Source organism: Protopterus annectens, chromosome 4.part0 (genome assembly GCF_019279795.1).
Source record: "Protopterus annectens isolate FY-2018-M chromosome 4.part0, PAN1.0, whole genome shotgun sequence".
Lineage (NCBI taxonomy): Eukaryota > Metazoa > Chordata > Ceratodontiformes > Protopteridae > Protopterus > Protopterus annectens.
Window position 1 is genome coordinate 1,344,630,400 of NC_056733.1, and position 22,288 is coordinate 1,344,652,687.

The window sequence follows — 22,288 nt, forward strand, 5'->3', positions numbered from 1 at the left end:
ACCTCTGAGGAAAAAAAAACATGAGAAATGTGTATATTCCATGAAGCTTCCACAGCTATGCTATCATATGGAAAGATATGGACCATTGACAGAGATTCTACCACTTGTTACAAGTGCTGATCTCTTGCATTTGTAATCATGGCCTTTTACAGCATCAAAAACAGGACATTTTTTTTTTAATTATTTTTTGGGAGAAGACAGCAGAAGCTTCAATTTATGTTAAAAAGGCAATGGGCAAAATGTTATTATAGCTGTCATTCCAGTTATTTCACACTACAGAAATTAGCAGGATTCATTTTCTCCATTTCAAAAAGGCATGGGAGGGTCAATTAAATAGATGAGAAAAGTCATCTTACAGCTGAGGGGCCCAGAAAACAAAATATTTTACCCGTTTTAAGTCCAAGTTCCATATGACCAGAGTTGTTACTTAAAAGGCATCCCCCACCCTCAGTACTGCAGATACTGAAAATTTAACAGGAAATGAGTACAGGGAATCCTCCTTGTTAGTCAAAGCTAAACTGCTCAGAGCATATACGTGCAACTATGTGGTGCAATCAAACTAGAGTTCATTATGGTTTAATTTTCAGCTTTCAAACATATTTAGAATATTTAAGATTACAGCCCAACACTGACTGTTAAGATTTTGTCCGTTAAAATGCTATGCATTAAACATTTCAGGACAAAATGTTTCACAATGACTGAGTGTAATATCCTGACTCTGAGGCCAATGTGTTTACATACCCAAAACAGTTAACACTACAAAAAGATACTTCCACACTGTTAAAAACAAGAAGCATGACCTCCAGTTTCAGAGTCAAAGGAAAAGTAGGCACATTACACAGTAAAAAAATCAGCTACAAATTTAAGTGAGCTACCAACTTAGAGACAAAGACACAGAGAAGTGTGGAAGAGTGACCAAAGCTCACAAAGGCAGCCAACACTTATGAAGTACAGTAGAACATAGATTATCAGAATGTTGGTTAAACGAACAGACTATCCGAACAGCGTGAAAAGTTTAGAGTGCTATGGTTTGAAATCCAGGATGAAAGCAATGCAATTCAAATAAACTCTCTAAAGAAAATCCGTAATTTAGCAGAATGTAAATGCATAGGTGCCTTAAAAAAAACAATTTCTTTAAAATTTAGTAGAATACATTTATAGTAAGCATTTAGGATGCATGTACTTCTTCTTTCGGCTTTTTCCCGGTCAGAGGTCACCACAGCGGATCACCTTGTCCGCACATTGAATGGCAGTGGAGTTTTACGGTGTCGAGTTGCCAGCCCGGCACCCAACCTTCCACAGAAGGCACACTCACACGCACACCTAGGGCCAATTTAGAGTGTCCAATCCACCTGCAGCATGTCTTTGGGATGTGGGAGGAAACCGGAGCACCCGGAGGAAACCCACGCGACCACAGGGAGGACATGCAGACTCCGCACAGAAGGCACCCCAGCCGGGATCGAACCGGAGAACCTCTTGCTGTGAGGCGGCAATGCTAACCACTGCACCACCGTGGCCACCCTATTTAGGATGCATGTACAATACTGTAAAATATGTATACCTGTCAAAGAAAAGGAGTCTATTACATATGCATAAACTTCTAATATCCAGTTATGTGAACGAATCAATTTTATGAGCACGTCTTCCAATTAGTTCCGATAATCAATGTTCTACCATATTCCATTTGTAGCATTACGTACCCTGAAGAAAGAAGAGGAGCTGTTCGTCTTTCGGCTTTTCCCGGTTAGGGGTCGCCACAGCAGAACTCCGGTCCGCTAATGATTGGCAGTTGGTTTTTATGGTGTCGAGTTGCCAGCCCGATGCCCAACCTTCAACGAAGACACGCCCATTCAATGCATGTCAACGCCCACTCAACCGCGGGGAGGACATGCAGACTCCACACAGAAGGCACTCCCAACCCAAGCAGAGAATCGAACGGGAGAACCTCTTGCTGTGAGGCAACAACGCTACCGCTGCACCACTGCGGAATCACCCTGAAGAAAGAGTACATGCAAGTAAATCTAAATGTATACATGGAAAAAAGGCAGCTGCTGATGTACAGTTTATATGAACACATTACTGTTAAAGGTGATCAGTTCTGACAGAGAACTGCAGGCAACAATACACACACTTTTGTCAAAGAGAGCCTGAAGACGGTTTTTGAGGTAAAAAAAAAAGTCAAAAGAATATCTGGCCATTATATTTCCATATTAAAGAAAACAAAGGCTAGATAACTTCATTGTATATCCAGTAGCAAAGCTGAATAGGCCTGTATGATGCAAATTAGAAATAAAAATGGTAACCACAAGGAGACATTCTTTTTTGCCAGTGCAAAACTGCTACAAATTTACCTTCCTAAAATGAGGCAAGAGACTCAGGACTGGGCAAGAGATGCTTAAGTAAATCTGAATGTAACATATTGAAGACATTCCCAAAGCTTTTTGTTAGGTCTTTTAAGGCAAGAATTGTAACTGGACAAATGAGATGTCCAGAGTAGTGGGTCTAATTTATACACACGAGGCAAGTACATTAAACTGTCAAGTGCTAAGTGAGGACTATTATGTCAAAGTGCTAAGTGAAAACTGCCAAGTCAAATTGCTTTGTGTCACATAAGCGTATTCTAGTTTTCCTGTCAGCAACATATTTGCAAAAAATGAGACCAGAACTAAAACTAATGTCTTTCGGCTTTTCCCGGTTAAGGGTCACCATAGTGGAAAGTATAGTTGTGTACACTTACCATAAATGTAGATGTTACAGTGTATTCACTGTTGCATTCATTACATTTGGGTTATCTGCTTGCAGGTAGCCCTCAGTTGGCCTGATTAACAAAGTCTTGGGTCCTGCGTCGGTTGCTGTCCCTTCTTCCATGACGTCAGGGGTATAAAACATGCAGCAGACACCATTACATCAGTTTTTCTTGCTCCAGATGTCAGGTGCCCCCCTAATGGGAAGCAATTAACTATAAAAATACAATGATATACCTCCAACAAAAAAGAAAATACACCAAAAAGCTTTTAAGCATAGTAAAGGAAAGTAGAGGTATAGTCAAAAGAAGTTAGGGGGCTGGAGGGAGGGTAACCAGGACTGCAACAGTGAATACACTCTAACATCTAGATGTATGGTGAGTGTACACAACTGTACTATGTTCTTCATGTTTCACTGTTGCAGTCATTACATTTGGGTAGGTTCCCAAAGCTATGGTTGGGAGGAGGAATTTAGATAGCATTAGGACCAGGACCAGCTATAAAGACCTGCAAGACTACAGTGGCAAAGCCAGCTCTGGATTTAGAGAAAATTGGCAAATGATAATGCTTGGTGAAAGTAAGTACAGAACTCCAGGTAGCAGCTTCTAGGATGTCCCTGTTGGGACTCCTCTGAGAAAGGCTGTAGAGATAGATGCAGCCCTGGTGGAGGAAGGTCTGATCCCCTGGGGGATAGGTTTTCCATGGTGCTTATAGCAGAAATTAATGCAATGGCCTATCCATTTAGAAATGGTTCGCTTTGAAATAACCTTCCCCCTCTGCCCATGCAGCAAATGCCACCATCAGTTGTTAAGATTTCCTTTGAGGTTTAGTCCTGTCCAAGTAGAATCTAAGTTGTCTGTGCACATCTAAGGAATGCCGTATCCGTCCCCCTTTGTTCTGTGGATTGGGAAAGAAGGTTGGCAAATGAATGGACTGATTAAGAGCCACACTGGATACCACCTTGGGCATGAAGGATGGATTGGTTCTGAGAGACACCCTGTCCGCATGAAAGATGATGAAAGGCTCCACTACCATAAGGGCCTGTAATTCAGATACCATTTTTGCTGAAGTGATTGCTAAAAGGAAAGCTGTTTTCCAAGAAAGAAATTTTATGTCTGCAGTAGCAGCTGGCTCAAAAGGAGGTAGAGTGAGTTTCTCCAAAACAAAGTTAAGATCCCAGGCTGGGGTTGGAGCTCTCCTGGGTGGTCTCAAAATGCTTGCCCCTCTGAGGAACTGCATGAGCAGTGGATGAGAGAAGAGGGGAGGTTGTGTGTTATAATGAGCGGAAATGGCTGAGGCATGAATTTTGATGGAGGAAAAATAGAGGCCCTTGAGAAGCATCTCAGTTAAGTATTGTAAAATCGGAGGTAAATTGGGTGCTGCTGTGCTCATCCCTTGAGATTGGCTCCAGGCACAGAATCTTTTCAATTTTTCAGCATAAGATTTTCTAGTACTAGGCCTCCTTGCCTCTACAATGATATCCATCACAGGTTTACTGAGTGATGGTACAGGAGAGATTAGGTAATTAGCCAGGCTGCTAGGTTCAGTGTTAGAAGCAGAGGGTGCAGAATCTGGTTCCTGAGACAATAGGGAAGGAGTCTGAGGCAGGTGCCATGGGGATAACCGTGACACACTGCGCAGGAGGGAGTACCAGTATTGGCGTGGCCAGTCTAGAGCAATCAAAATCATTCTTGATTTGTCCTGCTTTATTTTTAGTAGTACTTTGGAGAGCAGAGGTGGGGGTGGGGGTGGGGGCATAGACGGATAGGTTTTTCCAGCTACAGGAGAGAATCCACTGTCCAGGCTTATTTGTGGGGAGTCCTTGTGCAAAATTTGGACAACTGGTAGTTCTGGGGAGAGGCAAACGGGTCTATAACTGGGCTCCCCCATTTGCTTGTCAACATGTTGAAAATCCTTGGTTCCAGTTTCCACTCCTGTGGGTCTATGAGGTTTCTGCTTAGTCTGTCTGCCAGTGTATTTAATTTTCCTGGCAGGAATTGAGCTTGTAGGTGCACTTGGTAGCTCAAGGCTGTGTTCCACAATGCCATGGCTAGTCTGCAGAGGGGGTAAGAATGTGTACCCCCCTGCTTATGTACCACATAACAGTGGTGATGTCCATCTTTAACATTAGTTGTCCTGGAAGAATGTGGTCCCTGAAGGCTGTTGCAGCATTCTGTACAACTAACATTTCTTTTTGATTGATATGCAGGTGCATTTGACTTGGGTTCCATTTGCCCTGAATGCACTTGGTTCCATTTGCCCTGAATGCACTTCCCTGCCAGGTGAGCCTCCCATGCATAGTCAGATGCGTCTGTTAGGGTTTGGGCGGCAGGGGGTGGTTGAAAGGTAATCCCTGGTTTTGGTGGTAGGCCTCTGCCCACCAAAAGAACTCTAGGCGTAGGCAAGGTATGATAGGAATCATTGCTTCTAGATCCTGAGAATGTTGACACCATAGGCTTTTTAGATACCACTGAAGTTTCCTCATATGCAGTCTTGCATATGGAATTAGAAGAATGCAGGAGGCCATGAACCCCAAGGCTTGCAGTATTTGTCTTACAGATAGCAGGGTTTTTGTGGCCACTTGTTTGAAGTAGGTTGTCAAATGAATTTGTTTCTCTGGCGTGAGATAAGACATCTGGGAAGTTGTATTCAAGCTTGCTCCCAGGAATATAACTTGTTGACAGGGTACCAGGTGTGATTTCTTTTCGTTTATGGTATACCCCAGACAAGTTAGAACAGTTTGTACAAAGGCCAGATGATCCAAAAGCATCTCCTGGCCTTCTGCCTGAATTAGACAATCGTCCAGGTACGGATATATTTGAATATTTCTTTGCTTGCAAAAAGCAATAACTGGAGCTAGGCACTTGGTGAATACCCTGGGCACAGTAGATAAGCCAAAGGGCAGTGCAGAGAACTGATGGTGCGTGTAGCCTGCTTTGAGGCATAGGTATTCTTCTGCAAGATTCCGACTGGGATGTGCAGGTATGCTTCTTTTAAATCTAGTGTTGCCAACCAGGCATCTTTGCCTAGTATAGAAAGTAACTGATGAAGAGTCAGTATCTTGAATTTTGTAATCTCCAAAAAGGTGTTTAGAGTAGACGGGTCCAGGATAGGATGCCATGAATTGTCTTTTCTGGGTACCAGGAAAAGTCTCTAGTAGAAACCTTGTCCCTTTTTCTCTTCTGGTACCAGTTGAATAGCCCCCATGCTTAGAGAAAGTACTTGTTTTTGGGCCTCTGCCCACTGATTTGGGGTTAGGTCTGGCCATCCACTTAGTGTTGGCAACGTGTGTAAGTGAAATCTGTATCCCTGGGACACTATTTAAAACCCATTTGTCCTGGGTAATGAGTTCCCAGTTTTTTTACATGAAGAGCAATCCTCCCCCCACAAAGGGGCAGTTAGTTGATAAGTGCTTGGAAATTTTAAAAGGAAGTCACTGAGACAGTTTACCATACGGGGAGTCTTATTACTCCCAGATTTGGAAGTGGAGGCCCCCCCACTGCTTAGGTCTTGTGTGTCCCCTGGGACTGAAACCTGGGGTTTTTGCTGCGTCTGGGATTGGCTTGAGAAGATCTTGAAGAGGCTGGAAATGACCAATTCTTAGAGGGCCACTGCCTACTAAATATAGGAGGCTGAGCTTGTAAGAAATCTAACACTTTGCATAGATTTAACTTCATCTTCCATATTTGAGAACTTCCTCAGCCTTGTTGCTAAACAGGAGGTCCAGAGTTAAGGGAGCATCCAACAATTTAGCTTTATAACATGATCAGGCAAATATTGTTCCTTAAGCCAAGTATGCCTTCTAAGCATAGACCCAGTGACAGCAGCCCTGCAAGAGGCCTCTAATGACCACACTGCAAAGTATATTTTCCAACTTGTTCATCAGAATGCATTAAATCCTGTAATTCTTTATTTTCCACACAGTCAGGAATCAACATCATTTTCTGTTTAAGCAATCCAATAACATGCTGCGGATACTTTAACATATGAAACTGGCAGTTTAAAGCCTTAATGGCCAAGGGTGCAGAAGTGTAAACCTTCTTACCCCATCTATCCAGCGCCCTGGATATCTATCAGAAGGGGTAGGATTTTTAGCAGTAGAAGCCTTAATGCCCTTGGGGCCCTGTGAAATAGTCTCTGGAGCTGCAATAGGATTTTTAAAAAGGAACTTGTTTGACTCAGGGACCCTGTAATATCAGTCAGGTTTTCTGGGAGCAGGAGGCAAGGAATAAGGGGCCAAACTAGATTCCAAAAAAGCATCAACAATGTCTAGTACAGGAGGAATAGCTAAAGGCCTATGCTGAGATAGGAGTAAGAAATCCCCAAGCCTCTTTTTTTGAATCAGAAAAATCCTGGCTTTCCCAGTGGAAATGCGCCCTTAGAGTACGTAAGGTTTCCCCAAAAGAAAAATCCTCTGGAGGGGAAGCAGAGGGAATAGTGTCCTCTGCATCAGAGGACTCATAAGTAGATAAGGGCAAATCCAGATCATCAGGAAAAACAGAATCCTGGTCAGAGGATTCATAAACAACTTCAGTCCTAGGCCTCTTAGAAGGGGGGGGGGGGTTTAATTACCCCTGATTAGAGTTATTAGATCTTCAGCCATTCTTATTTGTTTTTTAGTCATACAGGCCTGAACATGTGGCCTGGGCATCATTTTTTTAGGCATGGTTCGAGATTTAGGCCTAAGTGAAGGAGGCGTCTGTTTAATATGCAAGTCCGTAGGCCTGAATACACCCTCAGAGGCCAGTGCCTGTACAGCGGCTCCGGACCCATCCAAGGTAGAGACATCCACGGGTTCCGTAGTTGAAGCATCTCGTGGCATAACGGACTCCAAATGGGTCTCAGTAGAGGCCTGTGAATCAGAAGTAGTGGGTATCAGGGGTTGCAAAAGCGCCTCAGAGTACCAGCAAACTGGCAACTGGCTTAGGAGAAGCATAGTCGGCAGTTTTGGACCTCTGCGGCCTGTCTTTATCTTTGTGTTTTTTCAGGATCCCGGTAGTCTGATGGCTAACAGACGACACTGCTGGATAATTAAACAGAGAACCGAAATATTTAGAGGTGAAAATATCCTGACAACGGATAGTGCGCTGATTAAATAAAGCACAAAACCGACAGCAAGGTACGCCGTGGTCAGGGCCTAGGCAAGGAATACAGTACGAATGAAAACCATTGAGATTTTCTTTCCACAATTAATGCAATTATTAACTTTTACGGACATCGGTAAGGAGCAAGAAAAAACGTTTCCCCAACAGGGTACTTAGCTTTAGTTGAAGGCTTCAGTTCTGAAACTTGAAAATGAAAATTTCAGGAGTCTGCCAACTGGCACTTGCAAACTGCTTCTGCTTCGGGCACCACACGGCAAGAAAGACTGATGTAATGGCGTTGGCTGCATGTTTTATACCCCTGCCGACCTGACGTCATGGAAGAAAAGGACAGCAACCGACGCAGGACCCAAGACTTTGTTAATAAGGCCGACTGAGGGCTACCTGCAAGCAGATAACCCAAATGTAAGGGCTGCAACAGTGAAACACGAAGAACATCTCCGGTCCGCTAATGATTGGCAGTGGATTTTTACCATGCTGAGGTGCTAGCCCGATGCCCAACCTTCAGAGAAGGCACACCCATTCACGCACGCACCTCCCTGCATGTCTTTAAATGTCACTTGACTGTGGGTAGGACATGCAGACTCCACACAGAAGGTGCTCCAGCAGAGAATTGAACCGGAGAACCTCTTGGTGTAAGGTGACTAACTACATGCAGATAAAACAGAAGTACATATGAGCAGAGGCAGTTCAAATAAAGATGGGGAAAAGAAAGAGAAGCAGAAAGGGATAAAGTAATAATAATAAAGGAGAAATTTTTGAAAGAAAAGTGAAAAAGGAATCACTTAAGATAAGACAAAAACTTCTTATTTTAGTTAAGGAAAAAATGAGAAATCTAGGAGTGATGAAGAAAAAAGGCATGCAACAAAAACTGAAGAAAATGAAAATAAAATTGTGGTGGCCAGTCTTTGTATTAGTCACGACAATGGACTACAAATTATCTAAGCAGGTTAGATTCTGCCTTTATCACCATTGGACTGGTAAAACTGAGGAGCAGTGAAAGGGTGCTCTCACTTGAAAGGATAGGAAGGAGGCACACCCTACCAGTCTATGTCACTAAATGGACCAAATAAAATAAGAAGTGGAGCAAATATACATAACCAACTGCCTCAATATAATTGGACAGGAAGTTCAACTGTGGAATACAAACCATGGCATTCTACTTTTTTGCAGTATCATGGCTGGAAGGCCATGTCCAAGCCACTAAACAGAAGCTGCATATGAACTGGCATATGCCAACAACATGAGATCATCAAACAGTACACACACGGCAAAAGATTATCCCTCTGCAAATATCACCACTACATATAAGCCTACAGACTCAGTAACTTGGCCAGATATGTGCTGAAGAATATGGAAGATTAGTATGCATGAATATGAGAAGACATTATCTTATGTTCCCATTGGGGAAGAGTGGAACACAAAGTATAAAGTGTATAAATGGGCGACATGCATAAAGGGGGGATGAAATTTAAGTGCTTCAAAGTATGCAATGTAATATAAAGCACATGGACACAAAGAAAGGTTACACTCCTATTCATATCTGTATCACACAGACTGAAAGTGGGATACCATATGTGATTTCTGAGGCCACATCAAAAACAGAAAGGAAGACGTGAAGCAGTACTGCATGTAGTTAGCTGCGGTTGTGTGCAAAACTGATTCAGTTACAAAAGCATTAAACAAACGGAAGAGAAAAAAACATGGACAAGTACACCAGCTGCAGACTACATACAGACAACTGGCCTCCTTCTGCAGACAACATATGAACAATGAACAGAATACATATATGCAGAATTATGAAAACATTAAAGTCAGAACACACAGAGGATTAAATGAAGTGTACAAAACAAATGGCTTTGTACACTTTAAAACATATTTAAGTGGTAGGTATTGCTGGCTAGCAAAATGTGCACACACATTACTTGGTTATAGGTTGTCATTTTTGCTGATGTCTGCTTTTTTTAAGCAGTGGATTTAAATAAACTTCCCTGCTTTTCACTAATGTGCAAAGCAGTATGGTAAAGGGGCAACTGCTCTGGGTGCAAGGTGTCGTGGGGGGTAGTTGACAGTTTTGAAGAGATGCCAACTGGCCACTGCATCTGCATCTAAATGAAAACATTCTCAATGCACCTTAAAGCAGGGACTATAACTCAACTAAGGCTGCTTAAAAGTTTGCAGACTGCCAGAGTGATAAGACAGCACTATTTACATACTAGATCTTCACTACATATTTATAATATGCAGCACACAGCTATTACATACATAACTCTTTGCTGTTCACACATTGACTGTTTGCTGCAACCCAACAGCAGCAATCACTTGTACTAATTTGAGCTGAAGTGAAAGCCTAACTTTAATTGAAAACTTTTTTTTCTGTTTTTCAACTTTGGTCTGCAGGATGCTAAATGACAGCAATACCCAGGGCATCACTCAACCTAGTTAAGGCTCTAATAAGTGCTACTGGATCTTTAATAAATATCTGAACCCTTAAAATCGGATACATGAACTTACAGTCTCTTGTGACAAAGAATCTCAGAGTACTAAGCCCCATTAAACTGCACTGTAAAGTCAGTACTGTGATATGAATCAAGTGCCTGTTATATGAACACCCAGTGTCTTTCTTGTCAAGAAACAAGAGAGTGTGCAATCTAGTAAGCAAATGATACAGGCAATGTACCTTGACTAATTCAATGGGTAGATGGCAATTCAATGATGTGAAAGCATGAACTACATTAAGAAAATTATCAATGCAAATAAACCGTCAAAATAAAATATTCATAACCTGTTTTTGCAGGGATTGCTAGTTTAAACACAAACTATGAAGATGTGCGACACTGGGGATACAGGAATACTCCATTTTAAATAAAATGGTTTCCTTCTTTCTAAACAGTGCCAGTACCTAAAACTTAGTACAACACATAGAAATGCTTGCGACAAAACCAGCCTTCAACAAACTGGCTTTGATTTTAACAGAACACAATGAATGTCCTCCACGAACTGCCAGGTTCCTAATTTCTATGCATTAAAAAAATCATGCATCACTGCAAGCCTGTTATAAACACTAGATGATGCACTTTCTTAAAAAATGTGTGCAAGAGAACACTACAATTAACATTACTATGCAGACTTTTATCATGATCATACTAAGCTACTAGAGGGCAGAGGACCTTAACCATGAATGTTAACAAAAAGGTACATGCATATTTGAATATAAATCAAGGAGGCCCTTTACTGAACTACAGGCAAAATTCATAAAAGTAATAGCATGCAAAGCTGCAATTTTGCTATTGTGTCATTAATCTGGTACTACACTAGCAGGACACTCATTGCAAATGATTTCAGAAGACTCATGGGGATCAAACAACATCACTAACATATGCAAAGGCTCAGTAAATCACAAAAACTGCAATAAAAACTGTACAAAACACATTTACAAAACATACTAGTAAATTACTACATTAGGGAAGTCTTTTAGAGCAATAAAGTTGTGGTAACATGTCCATTACGTAAATCTCTAATTCAGACATTACTCTTGAGTTTCTACTGCTACACCAACATGAGCATGTCTAATGGTGCGACCATGAAGCTTGTATCCGTCGAGAGAGACAACAGCGATAGTACCAGGCTGCACATTTTCTGCAGGAACATGGCACACTATTTCATGATCATAAGGGTCGTATCTGCCACCAACAGGTGTCATCTTCTGCAGGCCATGTTTGTTGAACACATACTGCAATTTACTCTCTACAAGTGAGAGTCCTTCAAACAGCATTTTAAGGGTTGGATTCTGGTCCACCAAATCCTGCTCAGAAACGTTTTCTGTAGTCTTTTCCAGAATATCTGCTACCTCCACCAGATCACGACAGAAACTCTGGATACCTGCAATAAAAGAGTCATACAGCCTTGAAACAGCACCCAGAAATGGTAGATATTAAGATGCATGCTACATTATACAAATAAAGCCATGATACAAGTGCACTGCTGGTCTATACTGTACTACAGGTATGAAAAGCCAAAGAACTCACTTCAAAGTCAGTGTTTACCTTACAGACAACAAGGTGCAGGGTTGGAGTCTCACACAAGATAACTGGCTAAGCTTAAAATGGTCCACAAGGGCAGTTAGACTAGTACTAGTCTATAAACCTATGAAAGATGACTAGTATGCCCAAAAGTACTTTCAGCTCCCTTAGCCCTTATGCATTCACAAGGACCCTGGAATTATAACTACAACAGAATGATGAAATAGCCTCTAAACTGACAATTTAAGTGAATCTATTTTTTTTTTTTTTGACAAATATTTAGAGAAATCTAGGATAAACAAATAAACTAAGAATGGTCAGAAAATATAACCCATCCATCTGAAAAAAATAATTATACCAACATATAAAGAAGGTACATCTACAGACTTCAGCAACTACAGACTCAGTACAATTCTCTCCCTTTATCAAAAATACTTGAAAAATGTACACACAGACACGCACACAAAACAGAAGTTATGTACCTACCATAACGTTCCATGTTAGTTGTCTTCTCTCGCCTTCTTTCTTGCTGGATGGGTTCGGAGCCGATCCTCGGCTCCGACTCGGCACGAGAGTCACTTTTACCAGCTCGAGGCAGCCCCATATCCCATGATGCAAGGCGGTGATCTCATTTGGTATCTAGAGGAAAAACTGCCTATAAAACTTTCCACTAAGGAAAGAGGAACTAACCTAAAAAGGCTGAAGGGAAACCAGATAATCAGGACAAGAACTATCTGGTGTCCAAGGAAGAAGAATCTTCCAGAGAAAAAGGGGAGATCAAGGTCTGTCCAGGCTAGGGGGACAGGAGGGAGGGACGCAAGAAAGAAGGCGAAAGACAACTAACATGGAACGTTATGGTAGGTACATAACTTCTAAATGTTAAGTTGTCAATCTCGCCTTCATTCTTGCTGGATGGGACCGCGTCCCTAGCACCTCTATCCTGGGTGGCTCAATGGAACAGACTCTTGAGAACGGTGGAACCAAAGCTTGCCCTGTCCCTGGAGGCCAAATCCAATTTGTAATGAGAAACGAAGGTATGAGGAGTGGCCCAAGTGGCTGCTGCACAAATAGTATCTAAGGGTAGCCTAGCCTGAAAAGCTGTAGAAGTGGCTAGACCTCTTGTGGAATGAGCTTTAGGTTTTGAGTTCAGCTGTTTGTTCCAAAGCTGATAAATGTCAGAAATGGTGGAAGATAGCCATCTGGATAAGGTCACTTTAGAAACAGGGAGACCTTTTTTATTTTCAGCATAAGAAAGGAAGAGCTGATCGGACTTCCTAAATTGCTTTGTTCTGTCCAAGTAATATCCGAGTTGGCGATGAACATCTAGGCAATGCAATTTTTGTTCCGGCCTGTTAGGATAATTTGGAAAAAAATCCAGGGAGATCAATGGATTGGTTTAAATTTGTCTTAGAAGCAACCTTGGGCAAAAAGGAAGGATTGGTTCTCAAGGATACTCTGTCCTTGTGGAAGACCAAATAAGGGGGACGAACACATAGGGCATGAAGTTCAGACACTCTTCTAGCCGAGGTAATAGCGACTAGAAAAAGTGTCTTCCAAGAAAGAAGCTTTAGTGAACATGAAACAGCCGGTTCGAAAGGGGGAAGTATCAAGGATGTCAGCACTAAATTGAGGTCCCACTGTGGTGGAGGATCTCTAACAGGGGGTTTAAGAAGGAACACTCCTTTGAGAAAGGCTTTACAAAGTTTGTGGGACATAATGTTGTGGTCTGCAAACCTGACATGGAAATTCGAGATTGCTGCCAACTGAACTTTGACTGTGGAAGACGAAGAACCTGAGTGAAAAATTTCCGCTAGAAAATCCAAGACCGACTGAATAGGGGCAGTAAAGGGGTCTAATGTTCTTAGACTTTGCCCAAAAGGAGAAGCGTTTCCACTTGCTAGAGTAAATCCTCCTGGTAGAGGACTTAAGAGAAGCTACTATGATATCTCTAATGGGGTTAGAGATCATAGGAAGCCTGGCTAAGGAAGGAAGTGGAGCAACCAAGCTGTGAGGTTGAGGGAAGGAACGGACCGGTGCAGTTGACCCGACTGGTGGGTCAGAAGATCTGGAACTGGGTCCAGATGCCAAGGCTGCACCAAAAGATGGCGATGAAGGAATGGGAACCAAATTTGTTGAGGCCAGTAAGGGGCAATGAGAATCATTTTGGCTCTCAAGACGGTAGCTTTCTGGAGTACTTGTGGTATCAAAGGAAAGGGAGGAAAGGCATAAACGAGTCCCCGGGGCCAATCTTGGGTAAGAGCGTCTCTGGGGGGATGGCCCGGAAGTGGGAAGAGAGAGAAGAAGTCTGGGCATTTGCTGTTGAGGTGTAGCAAAAAGATTGCAGCATGGGCGGCCCCACTTCTGAAAAATCTCCTCCACTATGGATTGTTGAGAGACCACTCGTGAGGCATGAGTATAGCTCTGCTCAATCTGTCCGCTACTATGTTGGTTTTTCCGGGGATATGCGTTGCTACCAGAAACAGATGAGAGGAGATCGCCCACTGCCAAAGTCTGAGAGCTTCTCGACAAGGGGTAGGACTTGGTTCCGCCCTGCTTGTTGATGTACCACACAACGGACATGTTGTCCGTGTGAACTGCAATAGTCCCTACAGGAAGAAAGTCGTTGAGGGCTTGCAACGTTAAAAGCACTGCTCTCATCTCTAGGACATTTATGTGCAGGTGGTATTCGAACGGTTGCCAAGTGCCATGAACCATCCTGCCCTGAAAATGCCCCCCCCCCACCTGATAGGGAGGCATCCAAAGTGACCGTGGCTACCGCGGCCAGAGGAATAAATGGTCTGCCCTGATGGACTAGAGGTGAGGAAGTCCACCAGGATAGATGGTTCTTGCAGGTTTGTGTCACCAGGATCTTGTGACGCATGGGAAGCTGCTGGAAGGACCATTGGGTAAACAACATCCATTGTAGGAGACGCATGTAAAAACGGGCCAGAGGAAGAAGTGTGATGGCAGCTGCCATGAGGCCCAACACTTTCAGGACCAACCTGGCTTGTACCCTTTTGCTGGATAGGATGATCCGAACGTGGTTTTGGATATCTAGGATTCTCTGACTTGTTAGGTTTGCTGATATCAGAGTAGTGTCTAGATTTGCGCCTATAAAGGTAATAGATTGGCAGGGCGATAAGGAAGACTTTTCGAAGTTAACTGAAATTCCTAAGTGACCGCAGAGACGTAGAGTGTAATCTCTGGCTTGGAGAAGTTTATGCCTGGTGGTGGCTGAGAGGAGCCAGTCGTCGAGATACAGAAACACCTGGAATCCTTGACGTCTCAGATGAGCCGTGACCACTGCCATGCATTTGGTGAACACTCTGGGGGCTGTAGTGAGACCAAAGGGCAGGGCTCTGAATTGAAAATGACTGGTCCCCAGCCGAAAGCGGAGAAAACCTCTGGAGCGTCTGTGGATTTTTATGTGATAGTATGCATCCTGAAGGTCTATGGAGCACATCCAGTTGTCTTTGCCCAGAAAAGGCAAAATTGATTGAAGTGTGACCATCCGAAACCTTGTCTTTTTGACAGACTTGTTGAGCCTGCTGAGGTCTAATATTGGTCTCCAGTCTCCCGTCTTTTTGGGGACCAAAAAGACCCTTGAGTAGATTCCGGACTCTAACTGATCTTTTGGTACTGGCTGGATGGCTCTTTTCTTTAGAAGCTTTGACACCTCTAATTTTGCAATTTCCCTTAGACCGGGTGGCACGTCTGGAAGGGAACCTTTTTGAGGGAAGGGGCTTTCCTCGAAAGGAATCTTGTAACCCTCAGATATGATCGACTGTACCCATTTGTCTTGAGAGAGGGATAGCCAGGCTTCTGGGTACAGCGACAATCTTCCCCCAACTGCCTCCAAGGGTGGGCAGTCAGGCAACACCTCAGGGATGCTGGAAGGGCTCGTCAGAGAGAGGCTCTCTGGAGTCCTGGTTCTGCGGACCCCCTCTGCCCCTAGGGCGGCGTCTGTTATTATTACCCCCTCTGCCTCTGGGGGTAAACTGACCACGTGCATCAGGCGTGACTCCCTGTGATTTCCGGAACCACATTTTCCCTCCCTTCTGACTCTTGGGGTAAGGTCTAGAAGGGGTGGAGAAGCGGACTCCTACGTCAGAAAGAGTCTTGCCGTCTTGCTCGCACCTGGTCAAAGTGTCCTTCACCTGAGGGCCAAACAAAGTTGTCCCATCGAAGGGAGAGTTTGTGAAGGACGCCTTAAAGGGGTCTGCAAAATTACAGAGCCGCATCCAGGACTGACGTCCGAGGGCCACTCCTGTGCCTGCAGCTCTACTCGCCCCATCGGCTGCATAAGAAATGAGCCGCATGGAGGAGTTGGTTATGGAATTTAGGATTCTTAGCTGAGAGGCAATCTTTTCTTGAGCCCCTGCCGCTGACGGATCCTGAACTACTTCACCCAATTCTTTGAGGATGTGTCTCTGAAGTCTGGTGAAGTGACACAAATAATTCAGCGAACGCATAGCAAAGGCCGCGGAGGAAAACATCCGCTTGCCCTACCTGTCCATGGTCCTAGACTCCTTGTTAGGAGGATGGACTGGCACAGAAGGATCTGCAAGTTCCTTCTTGGTGGCGGCTGCCACCACCATGGCATCAACCGGGACACCCTTAGTAAGAAACTGCTTTTCAGCGGGGGCCGTGATAAACTTTGAAGGTCTCCTAGGGACTGGTTCTACCGAATCAGGGGATGCCCACGCCTTTCGAGCTATGACTTCCATAAGGGGGTCGAAAGGCGGAGACACCCAGGAGGTGGAGGGTCGAGATCCAAAAGCCTCCAGGTATACAGACTCATCCTCGGAGGGATTAATGGAGGGCCAGTTCCCCCTCTGTTTCAGGAGTTCAAGGATGTCTGAAAAAGACATCCTCAGAGGGAGATCTTGGGGACCCCTCAGACTCATCTAAATCTGTATCCGATTATGTAGACTCGGGGGAGTCTAAATGCTTCCTCTTGCAGGTCCTCTTACGTGGGGGTTCACCTGAAGATCAGGAGAAACCTCGGAAGAGGAAGATCTTCCCAATGGGGACACCTGGGGCGATGGATCTCTGGGTCCGGGAGCAAGAGAGCGGGAAGAGGCATCTAAAGGCACCATGGAGGGAGGAGCTAAAGGAACCGACTGTTGACTAAGCTCAGGGGCTAGCACACTCATCACCTCGAAGGCTTCCCTTCCAGGGAGGGCTGAGAGATCCCGCTCTGAAGAAACAGGAATCTCTGGTCTCACCGAAAGGGAAGGCTCTGAAGCAGATTTCGGGGCCGAGCTCACCAAGGCCGAAGCTCCGAGAGGGAGAACGGGGTCAGACAAGGGTCCGATGCCACTCGCCCCCTCGGAACCGACCAGGGAAGCCAGACGCCCGGATCCCGGATCAAGGAGGAGATAGGAGTAGAGGACGACTGAGCCGAAAGGTGTGGTATCGGCTCCGCAGCAGGAACGGTCACAGTACCAATAATCTCCGGCTCCGAACTCTGGAGAGTCGAAGGAGGAATCTCAGGAGGGTGTATAATAGCCGACGTCTGATGAGACTGGCTTTGGAGCATCTGGGCTAGTGCCTGTGATTTTAAAAGCCTACTCACCACTCTAAGTCGTGGTCTGAGAGCCTGGATGACCTCGATGATCGGCTCTGATGGCTCCGCTCCGAAAGCAAGGGAGAGGCTGGAGCCGAGTGTATAGATTCCAATTATGGAGATCTAGACCTCTTCTTGGATGGAGCCATCGGAGCCGAAGGACGTTTGACTCCAGGCGGAGACAAAGATATCTTGGCTCCAGCCAGAGCAGAGACATGCTTCCACGCTAGGGTGTCGGCTCCAGACGGAGCCGACACAGGAGCCGAAGCCAGGTTATCGGCGCCGACCGGCGCTGGTACTAAAGCTTCCAACAAGGAAGGATCGGCTCCGGACGGAGCCGATGTCGACTCCAGCGGAGTCGGAACCAAGACCACAGACTTGGACACCGAAGCCTGGGTCTTGGAAGGCTTGGAGGGCTTCCCGGAGTCAACCTTGGCCGGGGAGCTCTCAGGTTTAAGAAGACTCCTGAGGATCAACTTATTTCTACGTTCCTGCAGGACTCTCTGGCTGAAGGAATGACAAATAGCACAGGAGTCCTGCAGGTGTAGGGGTCCCAGGCAATAAATACAAGAAGTGTGACCGTCTGTCAGAGACATCTTCTGACAGCACGAGTCACACTTCTTGAAACCTGAGACCCTAGTATCTTTAGACATGTCTGACCTAAAACACACACACACACACACACACACACACACACACACACACACACACACACACAAAAAAAGATACTAATAACTAAATTATTATTAAGAGTAAATAATTAGTTATTATTAACAGTGACACAACACGCACACACCTAAGGGAAAAATCTGACAGGAACTGTGAGGGTGGGAAAAGGCCTAAGGCCTGAAACACAGAAAACTATGGAAGAGTGAACTAAGTGGGAATGGGTATGGAGCTAAGTGAATAAGGTTCACTAACTAAGTCTAAGTAACAAAATTTTTAGGGTTTTGGGACCTAAAACCTGACAAATATCAATGAAAAAATCACTTACCAGGAGCTGGTAAAAAGGATGACCTCATTAGTGAAGCGGCAAACAAGATCTGGGTAATTACCGCCTTGCATCATGGGATATGGGGCTGCCTCGAGCTGGTAAAAGTGACTCTCGAGCTTAGCAAGTGGCGAGTTGGAGCAGAGGATCGGCTCCGAACCCATCCAGCAAGAATGAAGGCGAGATTGACAACTTAACATCATACCTTTTCACCAATACTATAAATAAACACAGAAACAATGGTAAACTTGTATCTACCAATTTATTCTAAGCTTTTAACACTAAACTACAAACAACTGTCCTCTACAGGTCTTTCCCAATCCTACTCATCATGGTTCCTTAGTTATTAGGAAGCCAAGTTGATGCATAGAAAAGTACAGTTTTGTACCTACCATAAATGTAGATGTCCGAGAGGTATGCATCTGCAGTCCTAACAAATGGGTTGTCCTGTCCTCAGGCAGCCCTTCGGTCGGCCGGATTCCAAAGTCTGGGTCTGGCCTCGGCTGATGTCGCACTTCACCCGACGTCATAGCTGCAGTTCTTCGGGTATAAAGGTATCAGCCGACGCCATTTTCCTCAGTGTTTCTTGCCGCGTGGCGCCAGAAGCAGAAGCTGTTCGCAAGTGCCGGTCGGTCAGAACTACCGAAGACTTCTAAAAAAAAGCTAAGTACCCCGTTGGGGACTCTTTCTTGCCTCAGCCGATGTCAGAAAAAGTGAACTGTTTAACTTGTGGGAAACAAATACCTCATAAAGACAACCTACCTCTCCTTTTATAAAAGAAATACTCCTCTCCTTACCTATCCTCTTCCACCTTTCAGAAGCCGACATCACCGAATCTCCTACTATCCTGCATTGCTGCTTCCCCAATAACAGACATCTAAAAATACAGCTTATCCTCCGTTCTTCTCCTACTGTACTATCTGTCATCTTACCATGACTTAATATATCGTAATATTTCTCAAGCTTTGCCCCAACCACCTATCTGTACTTCCTCTACACCGTCCACACATTGCACCAAATCCATTTAATATTGCCCCTCATTGTCCCTCACCTTTATTACAAATACAGGCCAATTAATTACACTTCAACTTAAACCAAAACAAAATCCAGTGCAAGAATACTACAAAAAACAAGCATGCATTATCCCCCAATACAGTAAAATCCTTCTATATTTACCCTAATCTTGGCTCTACCTATCACAATGAACACAAAGATTAATTCCGTCCCACATACTTCTGTAACGCAAAACAGCCAATCCCAAACTCTGATGATCTGCAATAAATGTTGAAGTATAAGAAATAGAAAGGCTGAACTAAAGGCTTATGTTGGGTAATCCAGGTATGATCTTCTCGCTGTCACTGAACCTGGTCTTAAACCCAGCATAAACGGCTCTGAAGTTATACCTCCTGGCTACATCATCATTAGTAATGACCATATAAAGAAAGGTGGTAGTACTGCTTTAGTATTTCCCAATACCCATCACGTTCCCCCTTACAGCATACCAACACCAACATTCAGTTCAGCAGAGCTTCTTATTGCTTTCCTCAAAATAAACGGTTATAAACAAATATGTACTACTGCCCTTTATATCCCTCCTGGCAACAATACAGCTATACTAGAAGATGGACATTCTTAACACTTCCACAAGAAAAAAATATTACTAGGTGATGTGAATGTCACTTGGTTGGACAAACTCCAACTCCCCTACATTTAGCATGAAACTACATGATTTCACACAATTAATAGCCTCATGCATTATAGCAAGACAAATTCTCTATTAGACTGGATCCTATCATCAGACTCTAGCAAACACTCCACCACAGCTACAATGCCAAACTCTCTCGGAAATCATCTTCCAATCTATACGACCAAACATCTCGCATATCCAGTTAAACAGCATATTTATAAAACATGTAATCTTTCCAAGTTTAAGCCAGAAATGTTTATTACTACACAATCATCTATTAACTGGAACTTCCTAAAGATTCTCTCCTTAGAAGATGCTGTAACTGAATTCAAGTACAACTTTCCTAAACATTCTAAATAGCCTTGCTCCTCCTAGAAGGAAGGGACTGAATACAGAATTTGGCTATCCATAGAGTTTTATGCTGATAGGAGAAAACATGGAAAGAATGGCAAAAATATAAAACACCTCAATATCTTGAAAACTTCAGAATGCTTCGCAATTGTAGTAAAAAATAAAATTGAAGACAAAAAACATACTATAACAACTTTTAAAATAATACTAAACACAACCCTAAAATAAATATATATATATATATAAAAATCTACATATTTATATCTATATCCAAATAGATAAATATTACAGCATAGCATCTCTTAAATCAAGGAATCCTCAACATCTAATCCCAACCCTGCCCAACAGTCACATATCATACCATCCACTTTCACCTTCAAACCTGTGCCCGCATTCTATATAAAATTATTCAACCTTAAATGGAGGAGATTCAGACAAAATTGCTATAGGTCTAAAACTACTCGCATCTCCTCTCACTAAAATACATGAAAAATCTATTCCAAAAACAATTGCTAGACTATCTCCTGCAGGAAAGTACAGTTTTGTACCTACCATAAATGTAGATGTCCGAGAGGAATGCATCTGCAGTCTTAACAAATGGGTTGTCCTGTCGTCAGGCAGCCCTTCGGTCGGCCGGATTCCAAAGTCTGGGTCTGGCTTCGGCTGGTGTCGCACTTCACCCAACGTCATTGCGGCAGTTCTTCGGGTATAAAGGCATCAGCCGACGCCATTTTCCTCAGTGTTTCTTGCCCCAGATGCCAGGTGCCCTCTTAGTTGGCTAAATTTGGATAAATGCCAAAGTTTCCAAATAGTAGAGAGCAAACACACAAAATAAACATGTATGTACATATATACAAACAAATACACCATAATAGATCCCCCCCAAGCTAGCTGAAGATTGGTAAGTACCCTAGGAGTACCTCAGAGGGAAGGAGGGTGGGTAATCCTGACTGCAGATGCATTCCTCTCGGACATCTACATTTATGGTAGGTACAAAACTGTACTATGTCCTTCAAGGATGCATCTGCAGTCTTAACAAATGGGTAGAATATCATAGCTAAACTAGGGGAGGAGGAAATGAGAATAGGTTATGGTGTAGTCAGGATCCCTTGCAAAACAGCAGTGGCAAAACCAGCACGGGATCTAGAATATAGAGGTAAGTTATAATGCTTGGCAAATGTATGCACGGAGGTCCAAGTAGCAGCCGCTATAATGTCCTTGGTAGCCACTCCTCTTAAGAAAGCTGTGGTAGTGGCTGTGGCCCTTGTGGAGTGAGGCCTGATGTTCTCTGGAGTTTTCTTTCCATGGTAGGAGTAACAAAATCTAATGCAATTTCCTATCCATTTGGAGATTGTCTGTTTAGAAATTGGTTTTCCTTCTTTTCCTGTTGCATAAGCTACCAGAAGCTGGTCAGTTTTTCTATTGTTCTTTGTCCTGTCCAGGTAGTAGCGTAATTGTCTGTGTACATCCAAGGTATGCAAGAGCTTTTCTCCCCTGTTCTGTGGATTGGGGAAGAATGTAGGAAGGTGGATAGCCTGATTTAAAGAGACTCTGGATACCACCTTAGGCATGAATGTAGGATTTGTTCTCAAGGACACTAACTATCTTGATGGAAGATCAGGAAGGGTTGTACTGCCATTAATGCCTGTAGTTCAGAGACCCTTCTTGCTGAAGTTATTGCCAGCAGGAAAGCAGTCTTCCAGGATAAGTATTGCAATTCTGCTGTAGCTGCTGGCTCGAAAGGAGGTAGAGTCAGCTTTTCTAGCACAAAGTTCAAGTCCCATGCTGGCAATGGAGGTTTCCTGGGTGGTTTTACATTTTA

General features: G+C 43.8%; 1 protein-coding gene across 1 annotated transcript in view; it reads right to left on the reverse strand.

Moving 5' to 3' along the window:
- Positions 1–11,052: 11,052 nt before the first annotated feature.
- Positions 11,053–22,288, reverse strand: part of GRPEL2 (GrpE like 2, mitochondrial) — a 14,633-nt gene continuing 3,397 nt past the window's right edge. Inside the window, exon 2 of the mRNA XM_044069890.1 lies at positions 11,053–11,751. Coding sequence (XP_043925825.1) covers positions 11,376–11,751 — 376 coding nt within the window. The 3' untranslated portion in view covers positions 11,053–11,375. The remainder of the gene's footprint in view (positions 11,752–22,288) is intronic.